Genomic DNA, 16,783 nt, shown 5'->3' with positions numbered 1-16,783 from the left:
TGTGTTCAGTCCCTAAGTCAGGTCTGACTCTGCAACCCATCAACTACAGCACGCCAGGCTTCCCTGTCCTTCCCTCTCTCCTGGAGTTTCCTCAGACTCACGTCCATTGTGTTGATGAAGTCATCCAACCATCTCATCCTCTGTCACCCGCTTCTCCTCATGCCCTCAGTCTTTCCCAGCATCAGGGTCTTTTCCAGTAAGTCGGACCTTCATATCAGGTGGCCAAAGTTTTGAGCTCTTGCTGCTGCTGCTGCTGCTGCTGCTGCTGCTGCTGCTGAGTCACTTCAGTCGAGTCTGACTCTTAGCGACCTTATGGATTGCAGCCTACCAGACTCTTCTGTCCATGGGATTTTCCAGGCAATAGTACTTGAGTGGGTTGCCATTGCCTTCTCCTTTGAGCTCCTAGTAAAATGTAAAAGTAGAATGATTTTATGTTGAAGATATTAAAATATGTAGAAAAGATGGGGAGGAGGGCTGCAGTGCCATCTTTCCTTTCATGGCCTGCATTCATTTTATTTTGTGATAATTTGCTTAAAATGGTTGCCTTTCTCACCAGTCTATTACCTCCTGAATGAAGTTTTATCATTTGAAAGGATTAACAGTGGTTTGAATCTTTGTTAGAACAAAGAGAAGACGTGTACCCAGAATTTTCTTACTCTAGCTGTTTCTTGGCTTGGGTGTTATTTTAGATCGCGGGTACACTGGCTTAGGAAGGGGTTGGTCTCATGATACAGTGATTGCAAATACAGTGAACACTGTTAACAGTGTGGCCAGACACAAGCAGCAGAGCACCGGCACCAGGGCATTCCTCCTCTGGTGGGTGGCCATGGTCACAGAGAAGGCTGGTGCACTGGGCTCTGCGCTCTGCCATGGGCATGGGGCCACCACAGGCAGAGACCAGGGCACTGCCCAGCTGAGCTCCAGTCCAGACCACAGTCAGGACAGAGGCAAGGCGCTGACTGGTCCCCGACTCAGGGTCTGGGTTTGAGAACTCAGAGGGAGGCCCTCCCGCCTTCCTGCAGCTGCTTGTGCCCTCAGCAGCCCTTCTCACTCCTCGAAGGAGCAAACGTGTACCCCAGACACCATCCTGTTGAGTTTCCAAACCATTAACATAAATTTACATATTTATTTGTCATATGATCTCAGACCTGAGGGTTGTACATAGAAGAGAAGGAGGACCCACTAGTGACTCATAGAAGTGCCTTCCTCTCAAAGAGATGTGTTTTTAGGAAGAGAGAAAAACAAACGTCTAGACATTTTCTTACTTATATTGCCAGCAAGGTTGGAGCGTGTGTTGCATCTGGAAAACTAGAATGAATGGTCATGATGAGACCACCTTGAGATCCACTAAAGCTAGGAGTGCCTTTCCTCTTTGGAGCAGGCCTTGCTTTGGTTCTGTTCATACAAGGAGATGAAAATGTTAGAACATTGGTTTATAGAACAAAACTATTTCTTCAAAGGGCACCGCCTGTTGTATTTGAGACATGTTGGACTATGTCTCTTATGGAAGCTTCACAGTTTTATATTAGGGCTGTGAGAAGCCCGGCAGTTAAGAAACTTTAACCCAGAGTTTCCAAATCTTACTTGATCACTAAGTATCAAGTTATCACCCATTAAAGATTTCCGTCTCAAAGGGAGTGCAAGTTTTTAGAGTTTTAAGGGGGAAAGAGTCCGACTTCAGAATTCTACCCATCTCCCGTTTGTCACTCATGTGCTGAGGGAAACAGGAAGACATCTTCACACACACAAGGACCAAAAAAGATCTTGTTCCCGTGCCTCCCTTCATGTTTGACGTGCAGATGTGTTGTAGCAGGACGTCATTGGAAGCCAGAGGACCAGAGGAAGTTGAGTGATGGTGAAGACATGGTTAAGAAACTAGGAAGGAACCAAATGGTGACTGGTTTTATATACTAAATCCAGCCCTGACACCTGTCTCAGTGAATGTGGGTTCTACTAAGCAGACCTAGAGTTCAGGAACCCTGCCAGCAGCGTGGACGACCACAGGCCAGCCCCACAGCCCCAGTAGAAAACGGAGTTCCAGAGGGGAAGAGAGAGCCTGGCGCCCCAGGCTGCTCCTGAGCCCTGCCCCAGTTCCTGAGCCCTGCCCCAGGTGCCCTTCCCGCATGGGAACAGGAAGCCAAAAGAAGAACTGGGCCATGCAGCCATGACTAGGGAGCCTGGGGAAGAGACAGGGTGGGTCTTGTGTGGGGTTTCTGAGGCTCACTGACCCCACCCACGTGCAGGGAAATGGGCCACAGATGTCCTGTCTCATCAACAGAAGGGCAGAACGTTCTCGGTGACTGAGGCCTTCCCCTCTAACGTTATCTGAGCTGAGAAGGAACAGGAGTCCCTTGGGTGGACTGGGGCGGGAACGTGGAGGAAGGATTCTCCTCCACAGAGCCGCAGGGCCTGGGGATAGAGAACAGCCCAGGGTGACCGACATCTCCACCTGAGCGCCTGGGTGGAGGGCGCCCTGCATTACTTACGATGAACTGGAACATGATGAGGAGAGGAGAGGCAGCGTGACGAGTGGGGTTGGAGGTAGAGTTTGGGATGCTGGGGGTGGAGAAGCTGAGTAAGGCAGTGGGAAGGGCGGGCTTGGAGTTCATGAGAACTGTGGCGAGCTGGAAGTATGGATTCACGAGTTACTGGACTGTGGGTGATGGATGGAGCCAAAGACATGGATGGGACTGAGCAAGGCAAGAATGGAGGACAGAGGAGGGGGGCTGCCTCTCAGAGTCTCCTCAGGTGCTCTTCCCAAAGTGGCTGCACCCGGAATCTCTCTCCAGCCTCCCACCCTGCTCCCACTCTACATGGTACCCACGAAACCGAGCTGTTCTCCCCATCACATGCTTTTGAGAGCAATGCAGGCGGATGTGGGCTGAGAGACTGTGAGGCCATAGAAACTCTGGGACTATTAGGGTTGAAGGCAGAAGAGGAAGAGCCCGAAAAGGAGCTGAAAAGCAGTGCACAGGGGGATAAATCAAAAGATCCATTATAATGTAGATTGTTTTTTGACTTAGGTTTAACTGAGGTGATGGAGGCTTTCCTGGTGGCTCAGATGGTAAAGAATCTGCCTGTAATGCAGGAGACCCAGTTTCAATCCCTGGTCAGAAAGATTCCCTGGGGAAGGAAAAGGCAACCTACTCCAGTATTCTTGCCTGGAGAATCTCATGGACAGAGGAGCCTGGCAAGCTCCTTGAGGTCACAAAGAGTGGGACACAACTGGGTGACTATCACTTTCCCTTTCTTTCAAGGTGGTAACGGATGAGGGGCTAATCTGACTTGATTTCCCTGTCACCTAGGCTGCTCTTGTTTGTTTCCTGGCAACTCGCAGGCATTGTAGAAATGTTCATTGAATTGAATGGTAAATTCTAGTTTACAAATAAGGGTATTTTTTCTGTCTATTTAGGATGTTCTTCATGGCATATTAGTACTGTGGAGTGATTAAAGCCACCTGAATAAAGTTTTCTCAGATCTTCAGAAGAGCAAATAAGCGTTTTCTAAGCTGCTTCTGTTGAATTTAGCTGTAAGCTACTGACATGAGGGGCAGTAAAGCAGACAGTATAGCACCCGCCTCAGTGCAGGAGGCCTGGGTTCCATCCCTGGGTTGGGAAGACCCCCTGGAGAAGGAAATGACAGCCCACTCCGGTATTCATGCCTGGAGAATCCCATGCACAGAAGAGCCTGGTGGGCTACAATCCATGGAGTCACAAAGAGTCAGACATGACTGAGTCACACACAGACACACACACACACACAGACACACACACACACACACACACACACACACACACACACACACTGACATGAGTAGGCTTCCCTGGTGGCTTAGTGGTAAAGAATCTGCCTGCCAATACAGGAGACATGTACCAATCCCTGGTCCAGGAAGATCCCCCGGAGAAGGAAATAGCATCCCACTCTAGCATTCTTGCCTGGAAAATCCCATGGACAGAGGAGCCTGGTGGGCCACAGTCCACGGGGTCGAAGCGTTGGATACAACTTAGTGACTGAACAACAGCAAGAACAACTGACATAAGTGATCGCTAACATTAGGGCATCTCTTGATGCCAATAAGGTGTTGGGTTTTGAATACCCATTAAGTGAGATATGAATGGTGAGAATTGAGAGAGCTCAGAGGTCACATCTTTTAACTTTTGATGCCTCAGCCCCGTCATATTAAAATCTCAGAAATTCACCACGTTTCCATGTTGTTGATATACATCAGAAAGGCTAACATGCCGACCTACTCCTCAACATTGAAATGATCGATGTTTGATCGTCGTACTACTAATACACCACTGTGTTCTAATTTGTTTACAGGTTCTAGACAAGTGGACTTAATGACTTTAAAGGTGGCAGTGTCCTGAGAGAAGTGGTAAATTTCTGCTTCAGAATTAAGTATTTCTGGACAGAGGTTCATTAAAATCTGCTGAAAAGAGAAAAGTCCAGTGCCTTCTCCCTAGTGGTTCTGCCAACTAAGATACCGCCGTTTTTCCTCTCAGAGACGTTCTTGTTTCTTCTTCACCTTTTCCTCTTCTGTCCCCTACTGTGGTCCATTCCGACCTGTACTTTGCATGCATGCATATGTACAAAGTCGCTTCAGTTGTGTCTTAACTTTTTGCACCCCCATGACTGTAGCCCATCGGGCTCCTCTGTCCTTGGGATTTTTCAGGCAAGAATACTGGAGTGGGTTGCCATGCCCTCCTCCAGGGGATCTTCCGGACCCAGGGATCCAACCCACGCCTCTTATGTCTCCTGCATAGCCTAATAGTTAATGTTGAAGAAGCGTCTGGTCTCTCTTCTGAAAGCACCTCTGTTTTATTGCATTGACTAAGATTCAGATTCAGAAAGAAGGTAACTAGACATGACCACACTAGTACACAGGAAGTGAAACTTGTGATCGTAGTGCTTCTGGCAGAGGAAACATTTCCTTAAGAGTTCATCAGTGTCCATATTTTACTAATGCCAGGTTCTGCCTGCATGATAGTTCTTCTCCATCAAGGCCCCCACTACCTCCTGAGCCTTAGATGGTGATGGCTTCTTTTATACAGAATCACCGAAGATCACAGGAGAATAATATGACTTAGAATGTTTTGAGAAGGTATTCTATGAGTATAATTAAATTAACCAAACAGCTCTATTGTACTCAGCACATATAGTATAGCATCCCATCTGTTTTTCCCTGTTTCCATTTCATCTGGAATGTGTTCTAAGGCAGGCTAGACCCAGTGAAGAATATAGAATCCATAAAACAGGCCACCTGACCATCTAAGGAAGTTCACATTTCTCAATAAACCTAATGTAGCTCTCTTTGGGTTGTAAGAAACAGGAACCCTCAACTTGAAGAAAAAAGAAATTTATTGGCTTATGTTACTAGAAGCCCAGAGGGCTAGATCCAGGGATCCGTACAGTAGCACTGAGACTCAGTATCTGGGGGGCTGCCACCTCTACCTTGACTTCCAGGGAGAGAAACCCAGGCCCACATGGTCCCCGAGCTCACCACCTCCGCTGGGGATAGTCCTTTCTTCCCCTGTTTGTATCGTGAGTCCATCCCTGAACTAGTCACAGGGGTTAAGTGACCTTGAATGGAAGTGCTGGGTGTGGGTACCTTCTGTGGACAGGGAGGCCCACACAGAGCGACAGCCAAACCAGGTTTCGGATGGGGGTGCGGGCAGTCCTTGGAAGTAAAAGAGCTTGGGCTCGCAAAAAAAAAAGAAACACCCCACGTGAATCACGCAAAGATGGTGCTGGTTAGGAGATAGAGGAATGGACTTTTCCAGAGGAAGTTGATAAGCCGAAGTAGGAGGAAGAGCTGTCGGGTATAGAGATAAAGATACAAACTGAAAACTCAGCAGTGGAACTCCACGCGACTCCAGCCTCTTAGTTCTGCCTCAACTTCCCCTTCATCTGAGTTTTCCTTGATTGAAATTTCTACTTTGATGGTAGCACGCTTGGAGCAAATTACGCCTCACAGCCCCTGGATGAAAGTTGGCCCAGGTAAGCAAGTCATATTTTCAAAGATATGATGGGCGTGTGCTGTGCTTGGACACTCTCACTTTATTTTACCCGCCTCAGAGGTCATTTTAGAAATTTCTAATCTAAAGCACAGACTCTTTTTTTCTCTCATAAAACTTAAGTCTCTCCACATATAATCATGGGCTTATATGAAAGTCTAAAATTAAAAGTTATTTAAATCAATCTGGGTCTTCATTTTAAAGACCAAATAGAAACACATTCAGAATACATTGACCAACATAATAGTCTGAGTTGGTATTATTATATTTAAATATATAAAGGTGTCATGGTAAGCTACTGAAAGAAACAGAGGCCATAGTAAGCTCCTAAAATTGTAATTTGCATAGTGGATTTGATTTAGGGTCTCTTTGAGTATTTTTATATGTAGAGAATATATACCCCAAATTGAGTATTTTTTGGAATAGTACTGGAGGTGACAGAATATAGAGTTAACTGAAAAGATTGTTACATCCAGTGGATGCATGATATCATTTTCAGATCACCTGGTCAGATTTAAGAGGCATTTGAAATGGACATGTTGAAAAATTTTAGCTCCCTGGATTGAAGTGCATTCTCCATCTATTCTTGGGGCAGATACTGACAGCACTTACTGTGGATAATGTAGTCAGGACCTGGGAAAGGCAGGTATGAAGATGGATAACAGCAGGCCCCTACTGCAAGTAGGTTTTCAGCAACCCTTAAGAATCTTGGGATCCATGATTGTAGAATAAACACAGTATCTTATTTTAAGTCATAAAAGCGTTAGGCAGTCCATCATGTCCAACTCTCTGCAACCCCATGAACTGTGGCCCGCCAGGCTCCTCTATCCATGGGGATTCTCCAGGCAAGGATACTGGAGTGGGTAGCCATTCCCTTCTCCAGGGGATCTTCCTGACCCGGGAATCGATCCTGGGTCTCCCTCATTGCAGGCAGATTCTTTAATTAAATCATAAAAAGATTTTTCCAATTTGAGATTATAAAAAATTTGTATTTGAGAGAAAAATGTCCTATGCTTTCTAGAGCATGAGGATTAGTTAGATTAATATTTTCAAACATTGGATTACTGTAACAGTTACGTTCCTCTTTATGGACCTCTGTAGAGGAGTGTGGCATTTCTGTATCAGGGTTTGCCAGGCATCCCCTATGCACATACTCGGGGGATGTGATGGGGGTAGTTTTTCACACATCTGGAATAAGACCTCACATCCCCAGAGAGGATTTGGTCATGGATCTGAAATATTTCGAAAGGCATTCAAAAGTGCTTGTTTGCTGCTTAAAAAAAAGACCAAAAACCTCCTTGCATGCCCAGCTGGCTCATTTGCTTGCCCTATTTGCACGAATTTCTGATAGTTTTTATCATAGAAGGGAGAAATCACAGGACCTGGAGAGAGCAGCTGTGCAGCTGAGTGACTAGAAGGGCTGGTTCTCAAACCCAGGCCTGAGGTTTCCCTTTCTCCTTGTGGACTGAACTTCTTTTCTTTTTATGTTATTCTGGTTTTTAAAGGCAGCAGCCTCCTTGGAAGGAAGAGAAGCACCCTGGGTTCAGGCTAACATCTGCACTCAACAGGTACATAGCTTGTTTTCTAGTAGAAATAAACTTTAAAGAAGGCAAATCACCCTGTTGATCCTGCTGCTTTTTAATCTATCATCTGTTTGCAAGAGTACTCTTATATCAATGGGTTGTGTTTATACGAAGTGTTAAAAAGAAGCAACCTAAATCTCCCACCGTGTAGTGAACGTCTGCTCAGGACAGTGTAGCTGTGAGAACATGAAGTCTGAGTGAATGACAGTTTGCCTCCTACTCTGTGTCCTTGAGCAAGTTGCATGGCTTCTCTGTGTCTCAGTTTACTCATCTGGAAAAAGGAAGATAACAGTACCTACATCAAGCGATGGTTGCAAGGATTAAATAAGATGCATAAGAAACACAAGGAAGCGTAAGCGTTCAATAACCACATTAAACCATCACTTCAAGCTTGACCCCAGTGTTTAAGTCACTTTGTTCAATCCTGATCACATTCTACAAGAATGAGTATGACTTTCTGTTCTAAGAAGTTACAAATGACTTGTCCAAGGTTGCTTAGCTAATATGTGATGGAACTGGGATTAAAAAAAATTTTTTTTCAGTGCAAAATTTTAACATACACAAAAGGGAAAAGCATTCCAAGAATTCCGTGTGCCCATCTTTTAGCTTCTGTGTCTACCCCTACCTCCTCCCTTCCCACCCTTATCCCACCACCAGCCAGCCAGAGTATTTCACCTGCAGATATCTCTAACACTATAAGGCTGATAGGAACCTTTGAAAAACAACAACAATATAACGCAATGCCATTATGCCACATAACAAAATTAACAATAATTCCTAATATTATCTAATACCCGGTCTGTATTCACATTTCCCCAGTTGTCTCTCTGCATTTGATTGATATTCTCTTGAGTCTCTTTGAATCTGAACCCAAGGCTCCCCGGTCCCAGAGTCCTTGCTTTTGCTGCTGCTTCATCCTGGTTCTGAACTGCCTGTCCCTTGTGTAAACCCAACCCAGCCATGGTACACAGTCCAGCCACGGGGCTTAGTGGCTGCAGAAGGCATCACCTGAAACAGCCCACAGAGAAGCATTTTAGGCTAATTTGAAGCCTCACACAAGTTCTTTTTTGGCAGTTTGTCCCTTGATGAGACAAGTAAATAATGTCTCTTGGAGTCAAAGCTTCATGTAAACTGCAACTGTCTGGGAGAATTTCAGAAATTTGCTGTAGTTCAACAGTTCCCCCAATTTTTGTCTTATGATTCTGTCACAATCTTAAAAACCACTGAGGCCCTCTAACAGTGTTTGTTCGTGTGGATACATTTGTTTGTATTTAGCTATTGATATTGGAAATTAAATTGAGAGATTTATAGAAGATACTTATTAATACACTTAGAAATAGCAGTAATAAACTCATTACTCATAAATAAACTCATTTATGTCAACATAAATCATATTTTTGTAAGCACAGTTATATTTTCTGAAACAAAGGAAATCACTGAGAAGAGAGGCGTTGTCCCCTTTATGTGTCTCTTGAAGACAGCTCGATCCTCTGCTTGTGCGCTGCCTGCACTGACACTGCACGTCCCAAGGCTCTTGGAAGACCGCTGTGCTCGTGAGGGCAAGAGTGAAAGGGCAGGGAACACATCAGGGTTATTCTGAAAATCGCCCCGACCTTGTATTCTCCCTGGAAGGGCTGGAAAGCCACTGCTTTGGTGATCCTTCCTAGGGGAGGAGTTATTCCCAGATGGAGAAGATCTAGCCCAGCTGCAGAGAATATATTGGCCACAGCCATCTTCTGAGTTGTGAGGAAAGATGGAACGTTTCTTAAAGAAAGCCGTGAATCCAGTGTCTTCCTTGTTGAACCATATCGTTACACCACTAGCTTCAAAGTGTGAAATCTCACAAGTACAAATTGCTGTCTTCTGGGTGTGGGTCATCCTCAGAGGCTGATGTTGTAAGGGACTGCAGGTAGGTCCAAACCCCTCATTTTATGGATGATTGTAAATCGGTTATTCCTGCTTTCTCTCCCGTTGGTAATTTTCAGGAAAGAATATTGCATTTTCACTAAGGAAAAAATGGATTTTTCAGCCAGACTCTCTCTCTCCCTCCTCCCCCTTAGGACCAATTCTGACTCTGCTCTTCACACCAGCGCTCTGAGTACCAAGCCCCAGGACCCCTATGGAGGAGGGGGCCAGTCGGCCTGGCCTGCCTCGTACGTGGGTAAGACACGTAGGCTGGATGCCAGCCAGTACTGCGCCGTCTTGTTCTGTCCTCGGGGAGCAGGGGGAGAGACAAGCTTACACCGTGTGCCTTTCCCTGGCTCTTCTTCCACAGAGAACAGCTCCTGGCCAGGGAGGTGTGTGTGTGCTCGTGATGAGGTGAGAGTGGGCCTTCCCTCCCACCTCTTTCTCTGCAGGTCCTCCTTGGCGTCTCTCGGCCCTCAGACTTTGTGTCCTCCACACTCTCCCATTGTAAGGTCCTCATCAGTTTTACAGGGACTCATAGCAACTTTCTAACTGGTCTCCTTATTTGCAGTCTCCTGTCTTCCCAGTCCAGTGTTATGTCGGGTTCTCTGAAAGCCCTTTTTCCAGCCAGGATCTGGACAAACTGAGAAATAAAAGCAGAAGTGACACAGGGAGGTGGATGCCACCTTTCCTCCTGATAAGAGGAAGTGGCTTCTCTCTGGGGGGCCATGTCTATTCAGACCAAACCCCAGAGGGACACTGACTCCCCCAGTGGCCAGCAGCCCTGGCCCAGGGTGGCCCCCACGGCGGGAGCCCTGCAGGCAGGGCCAGCCCCGGGGCCAGAGGAGTGGGAGCTCACCTGTTGCCCACTTTGCTGCAGGTCATTGTCCCGCCTCCCCAGGGTGACCAGGAGTAGGGGAAAGAGTCATGCCATCTGCTTCCAGAATGACCCAAATCTGATCAGATTCCAATCACAGTGCAGTAAAGAATCCGTTTGTGATATAGAGATACAGGTGGCGTGGGCTTGACCCCTGGGTCGGGAAGATCCCCTGGAGGAGGAAATGGCAACCCACTCCAGTATTCTTGCCTGGAGAATTCCATGGATGGAGGAGCCTGGCAGGCTACATGTCTGCCACATGGCATGGTCAAAAAAAATAAAAAATAAAAGAGAGGGGGAGAATATATAAGCCTAAGAAAGGTGCAGCAAGGTCTTAGTCTCCCTGGATTGGGAGGGAACCAGACGGTTAGACTTCGATCTGGAATTCCCAAGAAAGAGCTGCCTTTCTGCCTCTGCCATGCCTGTATTCGTGTTGCCCTCTGTTTAAAGTCTGTGCTTCTCTAGAAAAGCCTAAAAGTTTAGAGGGAACAAGGAAATCCTAAGTAACAAGACTTGGAGGCCTGCATGCAGAGAGGAAGAAAAATAGCTAAAGCAAGTGATTAATCAAGTGAAGTATTTACCCTAAGAGTGATGTTGCCTGCAAGGGAAGAGGTGTGAAGTGTCAGAAGGCCTGAGTGAGGACAAATAAGAAAAGCAACAGAGTGTCAGCGTTGATCCTACAACGGAGCCATAGGGAAAGCAGAAAGAAAGAAGGAAATCCTGGAGCAGAGTCCCAGGGTCCCTGCTTTTCACATCAGCAGCTTGAGCCCGCTGTGTTTGTACCCCGGTATCTGACAGCTGTGGAAGGCAGGCCGACCTCCAGCCTGGACGTCTGAACCATGTCCCTGCTTCAGTTGCCTTGGAAGTGCAGCAGAACTCAGAAACACGTCCAAATATGGCCGTGTTTACATGGGAAAGCCAGTGTGTTTAAAATATTATTCAAGTCTCCAAGGATCAGAATTATTTCTGGAGAATTCTATCTGTTGGTGGGAGCTATTTTAAATAGTTTCTTGTCTTTCCCCTCTCCCCCTGTCATTCATGAAAGTTTCTCATTTGCTTTCCTTTCAGACTTTTAAAAATATCGACTAGCTTTGCAAAAAGGTATTTCTTATTATAGGAGCGACCAAATAAAGTAAAGATTTAAAAAGTGATGGGAAAAATTATAATTGAAGCTGGGGATTAGACTCCACAAGCAGAAAGCAATAACTGCCTTTTCCCTGGGAATCTTTCCTGAGCATAGTGATGTAGCCTCAGTTAATGTTCCCACTATTTTTTTTGGTTCTGAGCAGATCATAAGGGAGCATCTGCTGACAGCTTAACTACATGAGCAGAAAGCTGTGATACATTCACAAGCGAAAGTTTGTGTCCCAAGAAGACACAGTCATTAGGCTGATACATGGTTAGTAATTCTCATAATGGTTATTCAGTTTGCGAGACAGGCATCCCTGGTGAAGAGTTGATGGAAATGAGAGAAATAGATTTTTATGCAACCAAGCAAGATTTTTATAATTTCTCTCTTCTTGTTTAATTATCCAGAATTTGTCAAGAAAAATGTTGATCATTTCCCTGGCAGCATGTGCAGTTTAATTATCATTTCACACTCACATGCACGCGTGCACACACACACATATACCCCCTGAATGGGTAAGCCTGATGGCACTCTCTGACACTTGCCCACTGCCCTGTAGTCTAGGACTGTACCTAACCCACCTCTGCTCATCACTAGCGAGTGGAGGAAGGGGCCAGGGTGGTCCTTGCCCTTTCAAGTAGCAGTCTAGAGCTAAGGGCAGAGCAAGGCATGATGGTTGTCTTCTTAGCACCCAGAGCTGTAGAGGCTGAGTCTCACCAGCCTTAAGAAACACAGCCCTGAGCTCCTTCCCAGGGAAGGAGATCTGCCTTGAACCCCAGTGATCTTACCACAGGTAATACTATACCTTTGACCAGCACCATGAAGGCTTAAAATGCAAATAACCCTGAAAGAAATGAGCCTGTTGAAGAAAATGGCACCCTACTCCAGTATATTCTCGCCTGGGCAATCCCATGGACAGAGGAGCCTGGTGGGCTATATATTCCATGAGTCGCAAAGAGTCAGACACAACTGAGTGACTAAACAAACGAGAGAGAGGTGAGCCTTGGTTGCACAGACAGGAGGAAGAGAGGGATGGCAAAGGCATCTGAGATCTAAAGAGGGGGCAGAGGTGTCACGCAGGTGGCAGGAGGGCCCAGAATGGGGAGGTTTCCTGAGAGAGACACTCTGGTTAAGTACTCTGCCCCCTGCCTCCACCTCTGTTCAGCAGATCCAGGCTGTGCTGGGAGGTGTTTTCGATTCGTCAGGCATGAGGGTGAGGAGAGGGAAGGCGGTCTCAGTTCCGTTCAGGAGGTCGGCCCTCCGTGGCTCCTGGTCCGCGAGGTTTCTTGGAGCACACATGAGCCTTGGTCGTGGCTGTTTGTCCCCTGCAGGGCTGATCCATGTTTCCTCTGCTTCTGGATACCCACTCACAACTCGTTCCCTTTTATTTTTATCCCTTTATTTATAGTTGTATCATCTGATATTTTTCATCCAGTAGTAAAAATCCAGGCTTGGATATGTTGGAAAAAAATCGTACAACGTGAGAGCTGTGAGTTAAGTTTTATTTGGGCAAAATGAGGACTGCAGCCGGGAGATGGCATTTCAGATAGCTTTGAGAGACTGCTCTAAGGAGGCGACAGAAGGAGCCAGGATATGTAGGAGTTTTGCAACAAAGGGCAGGTAGTCTGAACATCAAAAGATTGTGGTTAATTAAAGAAAACCAGATAACCCAGGTTAAGGAACCTAGCGCTTTTCTATTATGTATGGGAAGGTGCAAGAGTCTGGGCTCACTGAAATCCTTCCTTTCGTATGCATCTCAGCTGTCCGGGGCCAGTATCCTGTGTTTTCACATCCCGAATTTCCTCAGGGCTCACCATGGGGAGTGGCTGTAGTCTGAGGGCTGGTATTTTTTCCTTCCTGGGTTCCCTGGTGGCTGCAATCGCTGGTGACTATGACAGCCTTTGTTTACTGATATGGTAGGAAACATTCCATTTCTCACATATTTTGGTTATATATTAACTTGGTGCTAACACATCGGTTATTGCCACCATCATCCTTCTAGTTACCGAAACTCTGAACCAGGAGTTAATTGTCTTTAATTACTCTCATTCCCACACCCCTCACACCCATTGAGTAGCCAAGTCTTGTTCATTCCACGCCTGCTGTGTATCTCAAACCTGCTGCCTCTTTTCTGTCCTCGCTACCAATAAATACTCCGACTTATTTCCTTCTTGCCTGGACTGTTATGGAAGTTTTTCACTTGGTCTTCCTGCCTTCAGACTTTCTCCTTTCAATCTACCTCACATTCCACTGCAAGAACAATCTCTCCAAAACAGAGGGGATACACGTATGTGTATAGACTTCCCAGCTGGCTCAGTGGTAAAGAACCCACCTGCCAGTGCAGGAGCTGCAGGAGCGTGGGTTCAATCCCTGGATTGGGAAGCTCCCCTGGAGGAGGAAATGGCAACCCACTCCAGCATTCTTGCCTGGGAAATCCCATGGACAGGGGATTCTGGTGGGCTACAGTCCATGGGGTTACAAAGAATCGGACCCAACTGAGCGGCTAACACTTTGTGCCTTTTTACTTCACTCTCTAAATTACTTCTTTCTTTTCTTCGTGATTTGGTTAGAGGTTCTCAGACTTTGTAAACTGTTCTTCTTTCAGGACAGAGGCAGTAAAAGATTTTAAAGATGGAGATAATTTTAAAGAAAAATAGACAGGCACCAACTTTAGACTTCAATTCAGTTCAGTTCAGTCACTCAGTAGTGTCTGACTCTCTGCTGACCCCATGAATCTCAGCACGCCAGGCCTCCCTGTCCATCACCAACTCCCGGAGTTCACTCAGACTCACGTCCATCGAGTTGGTGATGCCATCCAGCCATCTCATCCTCTGTCGTCCCCTTCTCCTCCTGCCCCCAATCCCTCCCAGCATCAGAGTCTTTTCCAATGAGTCAACTCTTCGCATGAGGTGGCCAAAGTACTGGAGTTTCAGCTTTAGCATCATTCCTTCCAAAGAACACCCAGGACGGATCTCCTTTAGAATGGACTGGTTGGAAGTTAGTTCTATCAATTTTAAGTTTAGTATAAATGCTGATGCCATCTGAGTGAACATCACTATACCAAAATCGCCTTGGAATTTTCAAAATTCTATTTGAATCAGAAAGATTTACGAATTCATGAATAAATAAATGTGAAAGCACCGCATAATAGTGTTTTTTTCTTTCCCACTAGGTTTCTGTGATGGTGAGAATGACGTGCATGGGGAAGGTAATGATCTGATTTCACCTACCTGTGCTGAGTGGGATGCTGACTGTTGTGTACATAACCTCCTCTTGACATCTGATCTAGTTAATACTCAAGTTTTCTGGACTTCCCAAAAACGCTGACAAGTGCTGACTGGTTTACTTTTCTGAGATGCTCTATAAAATTAAGGCCAGCCCTGATCAAAGCCACGAGAAGGGAAATGTGTGGTTAGACTACAAAGGCTCCTTGTCATCTGGGTCCCCATGGTCCCATAGTCACAAGGCTGTACAGGGGAGCAAAAGTTGTGATCACATGAGAATAGTGATGAGACACTTAAGCCATTGGTTGTTCCAATATCCTTCCTTCCTCAGCTGTCTTTCTCAGCTTGTTTAGAAAGTTTTGTGAGCCAGTAATCGAAAGATATAAATAATGTGAGGAAAATGCAAAGTGATTGCAAAGTGAAATTGCAAACCTTACAGAAGATAATGAGTTTCATAAAGCTGATTAATGTTGGGGATCTACTAAATGACTCTGGAAGCCATCGACAGATGAAGGCCTGACACAGCTCATTTATTAGTTCAGTACCAGGCACTGTTTTCTTTTCCCTAAAATTTTATAACCTGAAATTTAATTTTCATAATCTGAAAGTGAACAACTAAATTAGGTTTATACACCGCAGGGGTCAGGACTTACAGGGATTGTGATAAATGGGGCGCTTCCTGTGCCAGAGGTGCACATCTCTTTCGTCATCTTATGTACTCCTTTCTGGGAAGGCCATTTCAGGCCAGGAGTAAAATCATGAAAAGTTGAAACAGCAATAAATATCTAATCCACTAGGACAGAAATAAAGCGATGGCTGCAAGGTTGTTTGCATTCCCCCAGTGAGTTCTTTGAAGAATTACAGCCAGTCTTGGGTATGAAGTGACAAAAAGCAATGAACTTCTCCAAGGAAACAATCCCCTTTACAGTGCTGTAGTCCATTCCAGCCATATTCTTGTGACCAGACTCTCATGAGGAGTAGCCTTAAGTCATCTCACGCAGCCCTTGCAACTTTTCCTGTCATCTGATGTTATCTTTCAGGGGCTTCCCTGGTGACTCAGATGGTAAAGAATCTACCTGCAATGCAGGAGACCTGGGTTAGATCCCTGGGGCAGGAAGATCCCCTGGAGAAGATTTCCTCATCTGGGTTCTCAACTCCTCTTTCTGCCCCACACCCAGCCCAGGACCAGGCATCTTCACTGCCACCTTGTCTTCCACGGAATATTCCTCTTCTCTCTTTGTTATCTTCCTCATTCCCTCTTTCCTGGGTTTTTGTGGGTCCCCCCTCATCCCTTTTCTTCCATCCTCTCCTCACCAGGTTTGCAAGGCCCTCCCTGACCTGACCTTGACCTTCCCACCCTTCTCCTTTATATACTCAGTGGCTGTCCATCGCCTCCACTCTCTCTCAGCCTTTGTTCATATTGCTCTCTCTCTGGGGATGGCCGTTTCCTGTGTCCCTAAAAGGCTGCCCTCGGTGCCGAGCCCTAGAGACTGGGCTCTTCCTGATCCACCCAGAGCAGCACTGAGCCCTTCGACCTTTGGGGCCTTCCCTGATCCTCCTTCCAGACATGGGTATCCACATGCCACCCTTTCCCATGTGTAGGGTATGAAATCCTCAGGGGCTGAATTCACGTCTCACCCATGCATCCCCCACAGTAACACTCAAAACACCATCTGTAGTAGACAGTCAATATGTGTTAACTCAGCCGTTTTCACAGAGGTCATTTGTTGGGTCAGAGGTGGGGGTGCGGTGGGGGGCCTTCTAACACGGCGACTGTGCTTCTTCTCCCCTTCAGTGGTGTCTTTCCCCGGCCCGCTGAGGGAAGAGAACCTGCTGAACGTCCCCAAGCCACTCCCGAAGCAGCTGTGGGAGACCAAGGAGGTGGGTGGACAGCTGTGCTCCTTGTCACTGCATGTTTGCCCTTCAGAGATCAGCGTCAAGTCCCAGAGAGGATTTGGGGGAAAAAAGTAGAGCAGAAGTCTGGCGACAGAGATAGAAGAATATACTAGGGGATGATGGTTCAAATAAAACAAGCATAATTGTATCGA

General features: G+C 46.3%; 1 protein-coding gene across 3 annotated transcripts in view; it reads left to right on the top strand.

Annotated features, from left to right (window-relative positions):
• CRTC3 (CREB regulated transcription coactivator 3) overlaps positions 1-16,783 on the top strand; it is a 96,077-nt gene that overhangs the window by 57,443 nt on the left and 21,851 nt on the right. For all 3 annotated transcript variants that reach the window (XM_070775162.1, XM_070775161.1, XM_070775163.1), the window contains exons 4-8: positions 5,939-6,000; positions 7,523-7,585; positions 9,661-9,761; positions 14,684-14,719; positions 16,531-16,616. In XM_070775162.1, coding sequence (XP_070631263.1) covers positions 5,939-6,000; positions 7,523-7,585; positions 9,661-9,761; positions 14,684-14,719; positions 16,531-16,616 — 348 coding nt within the window. The remainder of the gene's footprint in view (positions 1-5,938; positions 6,001-7,522; positions 7,586-9,660; positions 9,762-14,683; positions 14,720-16,530; positions 16,617-16,783) is intronic.

Source organism: Bos indicus, chromosome 21 (genome assembly GCF_029378745.1).
Source record: "Bos indicus isolate NIAB-ARS_2022 breed Sahiwal x Tharparkar chromosome 21, NIAB-ARS_B.indTharparkar_mat_pri_1.0, whole genome shotgun sequence".
Lineage (NCBI taxonomy): Eukaryota > Metazoa > Chordata > Mammalia > Artiodactyla > Bovidae > Bos > Bos indicus.
The sequence above is the reverse complement of the archived record's forward strand: the minus strand, read 5'-3'. Positions and strand labels throughout refer to the sequence as shown.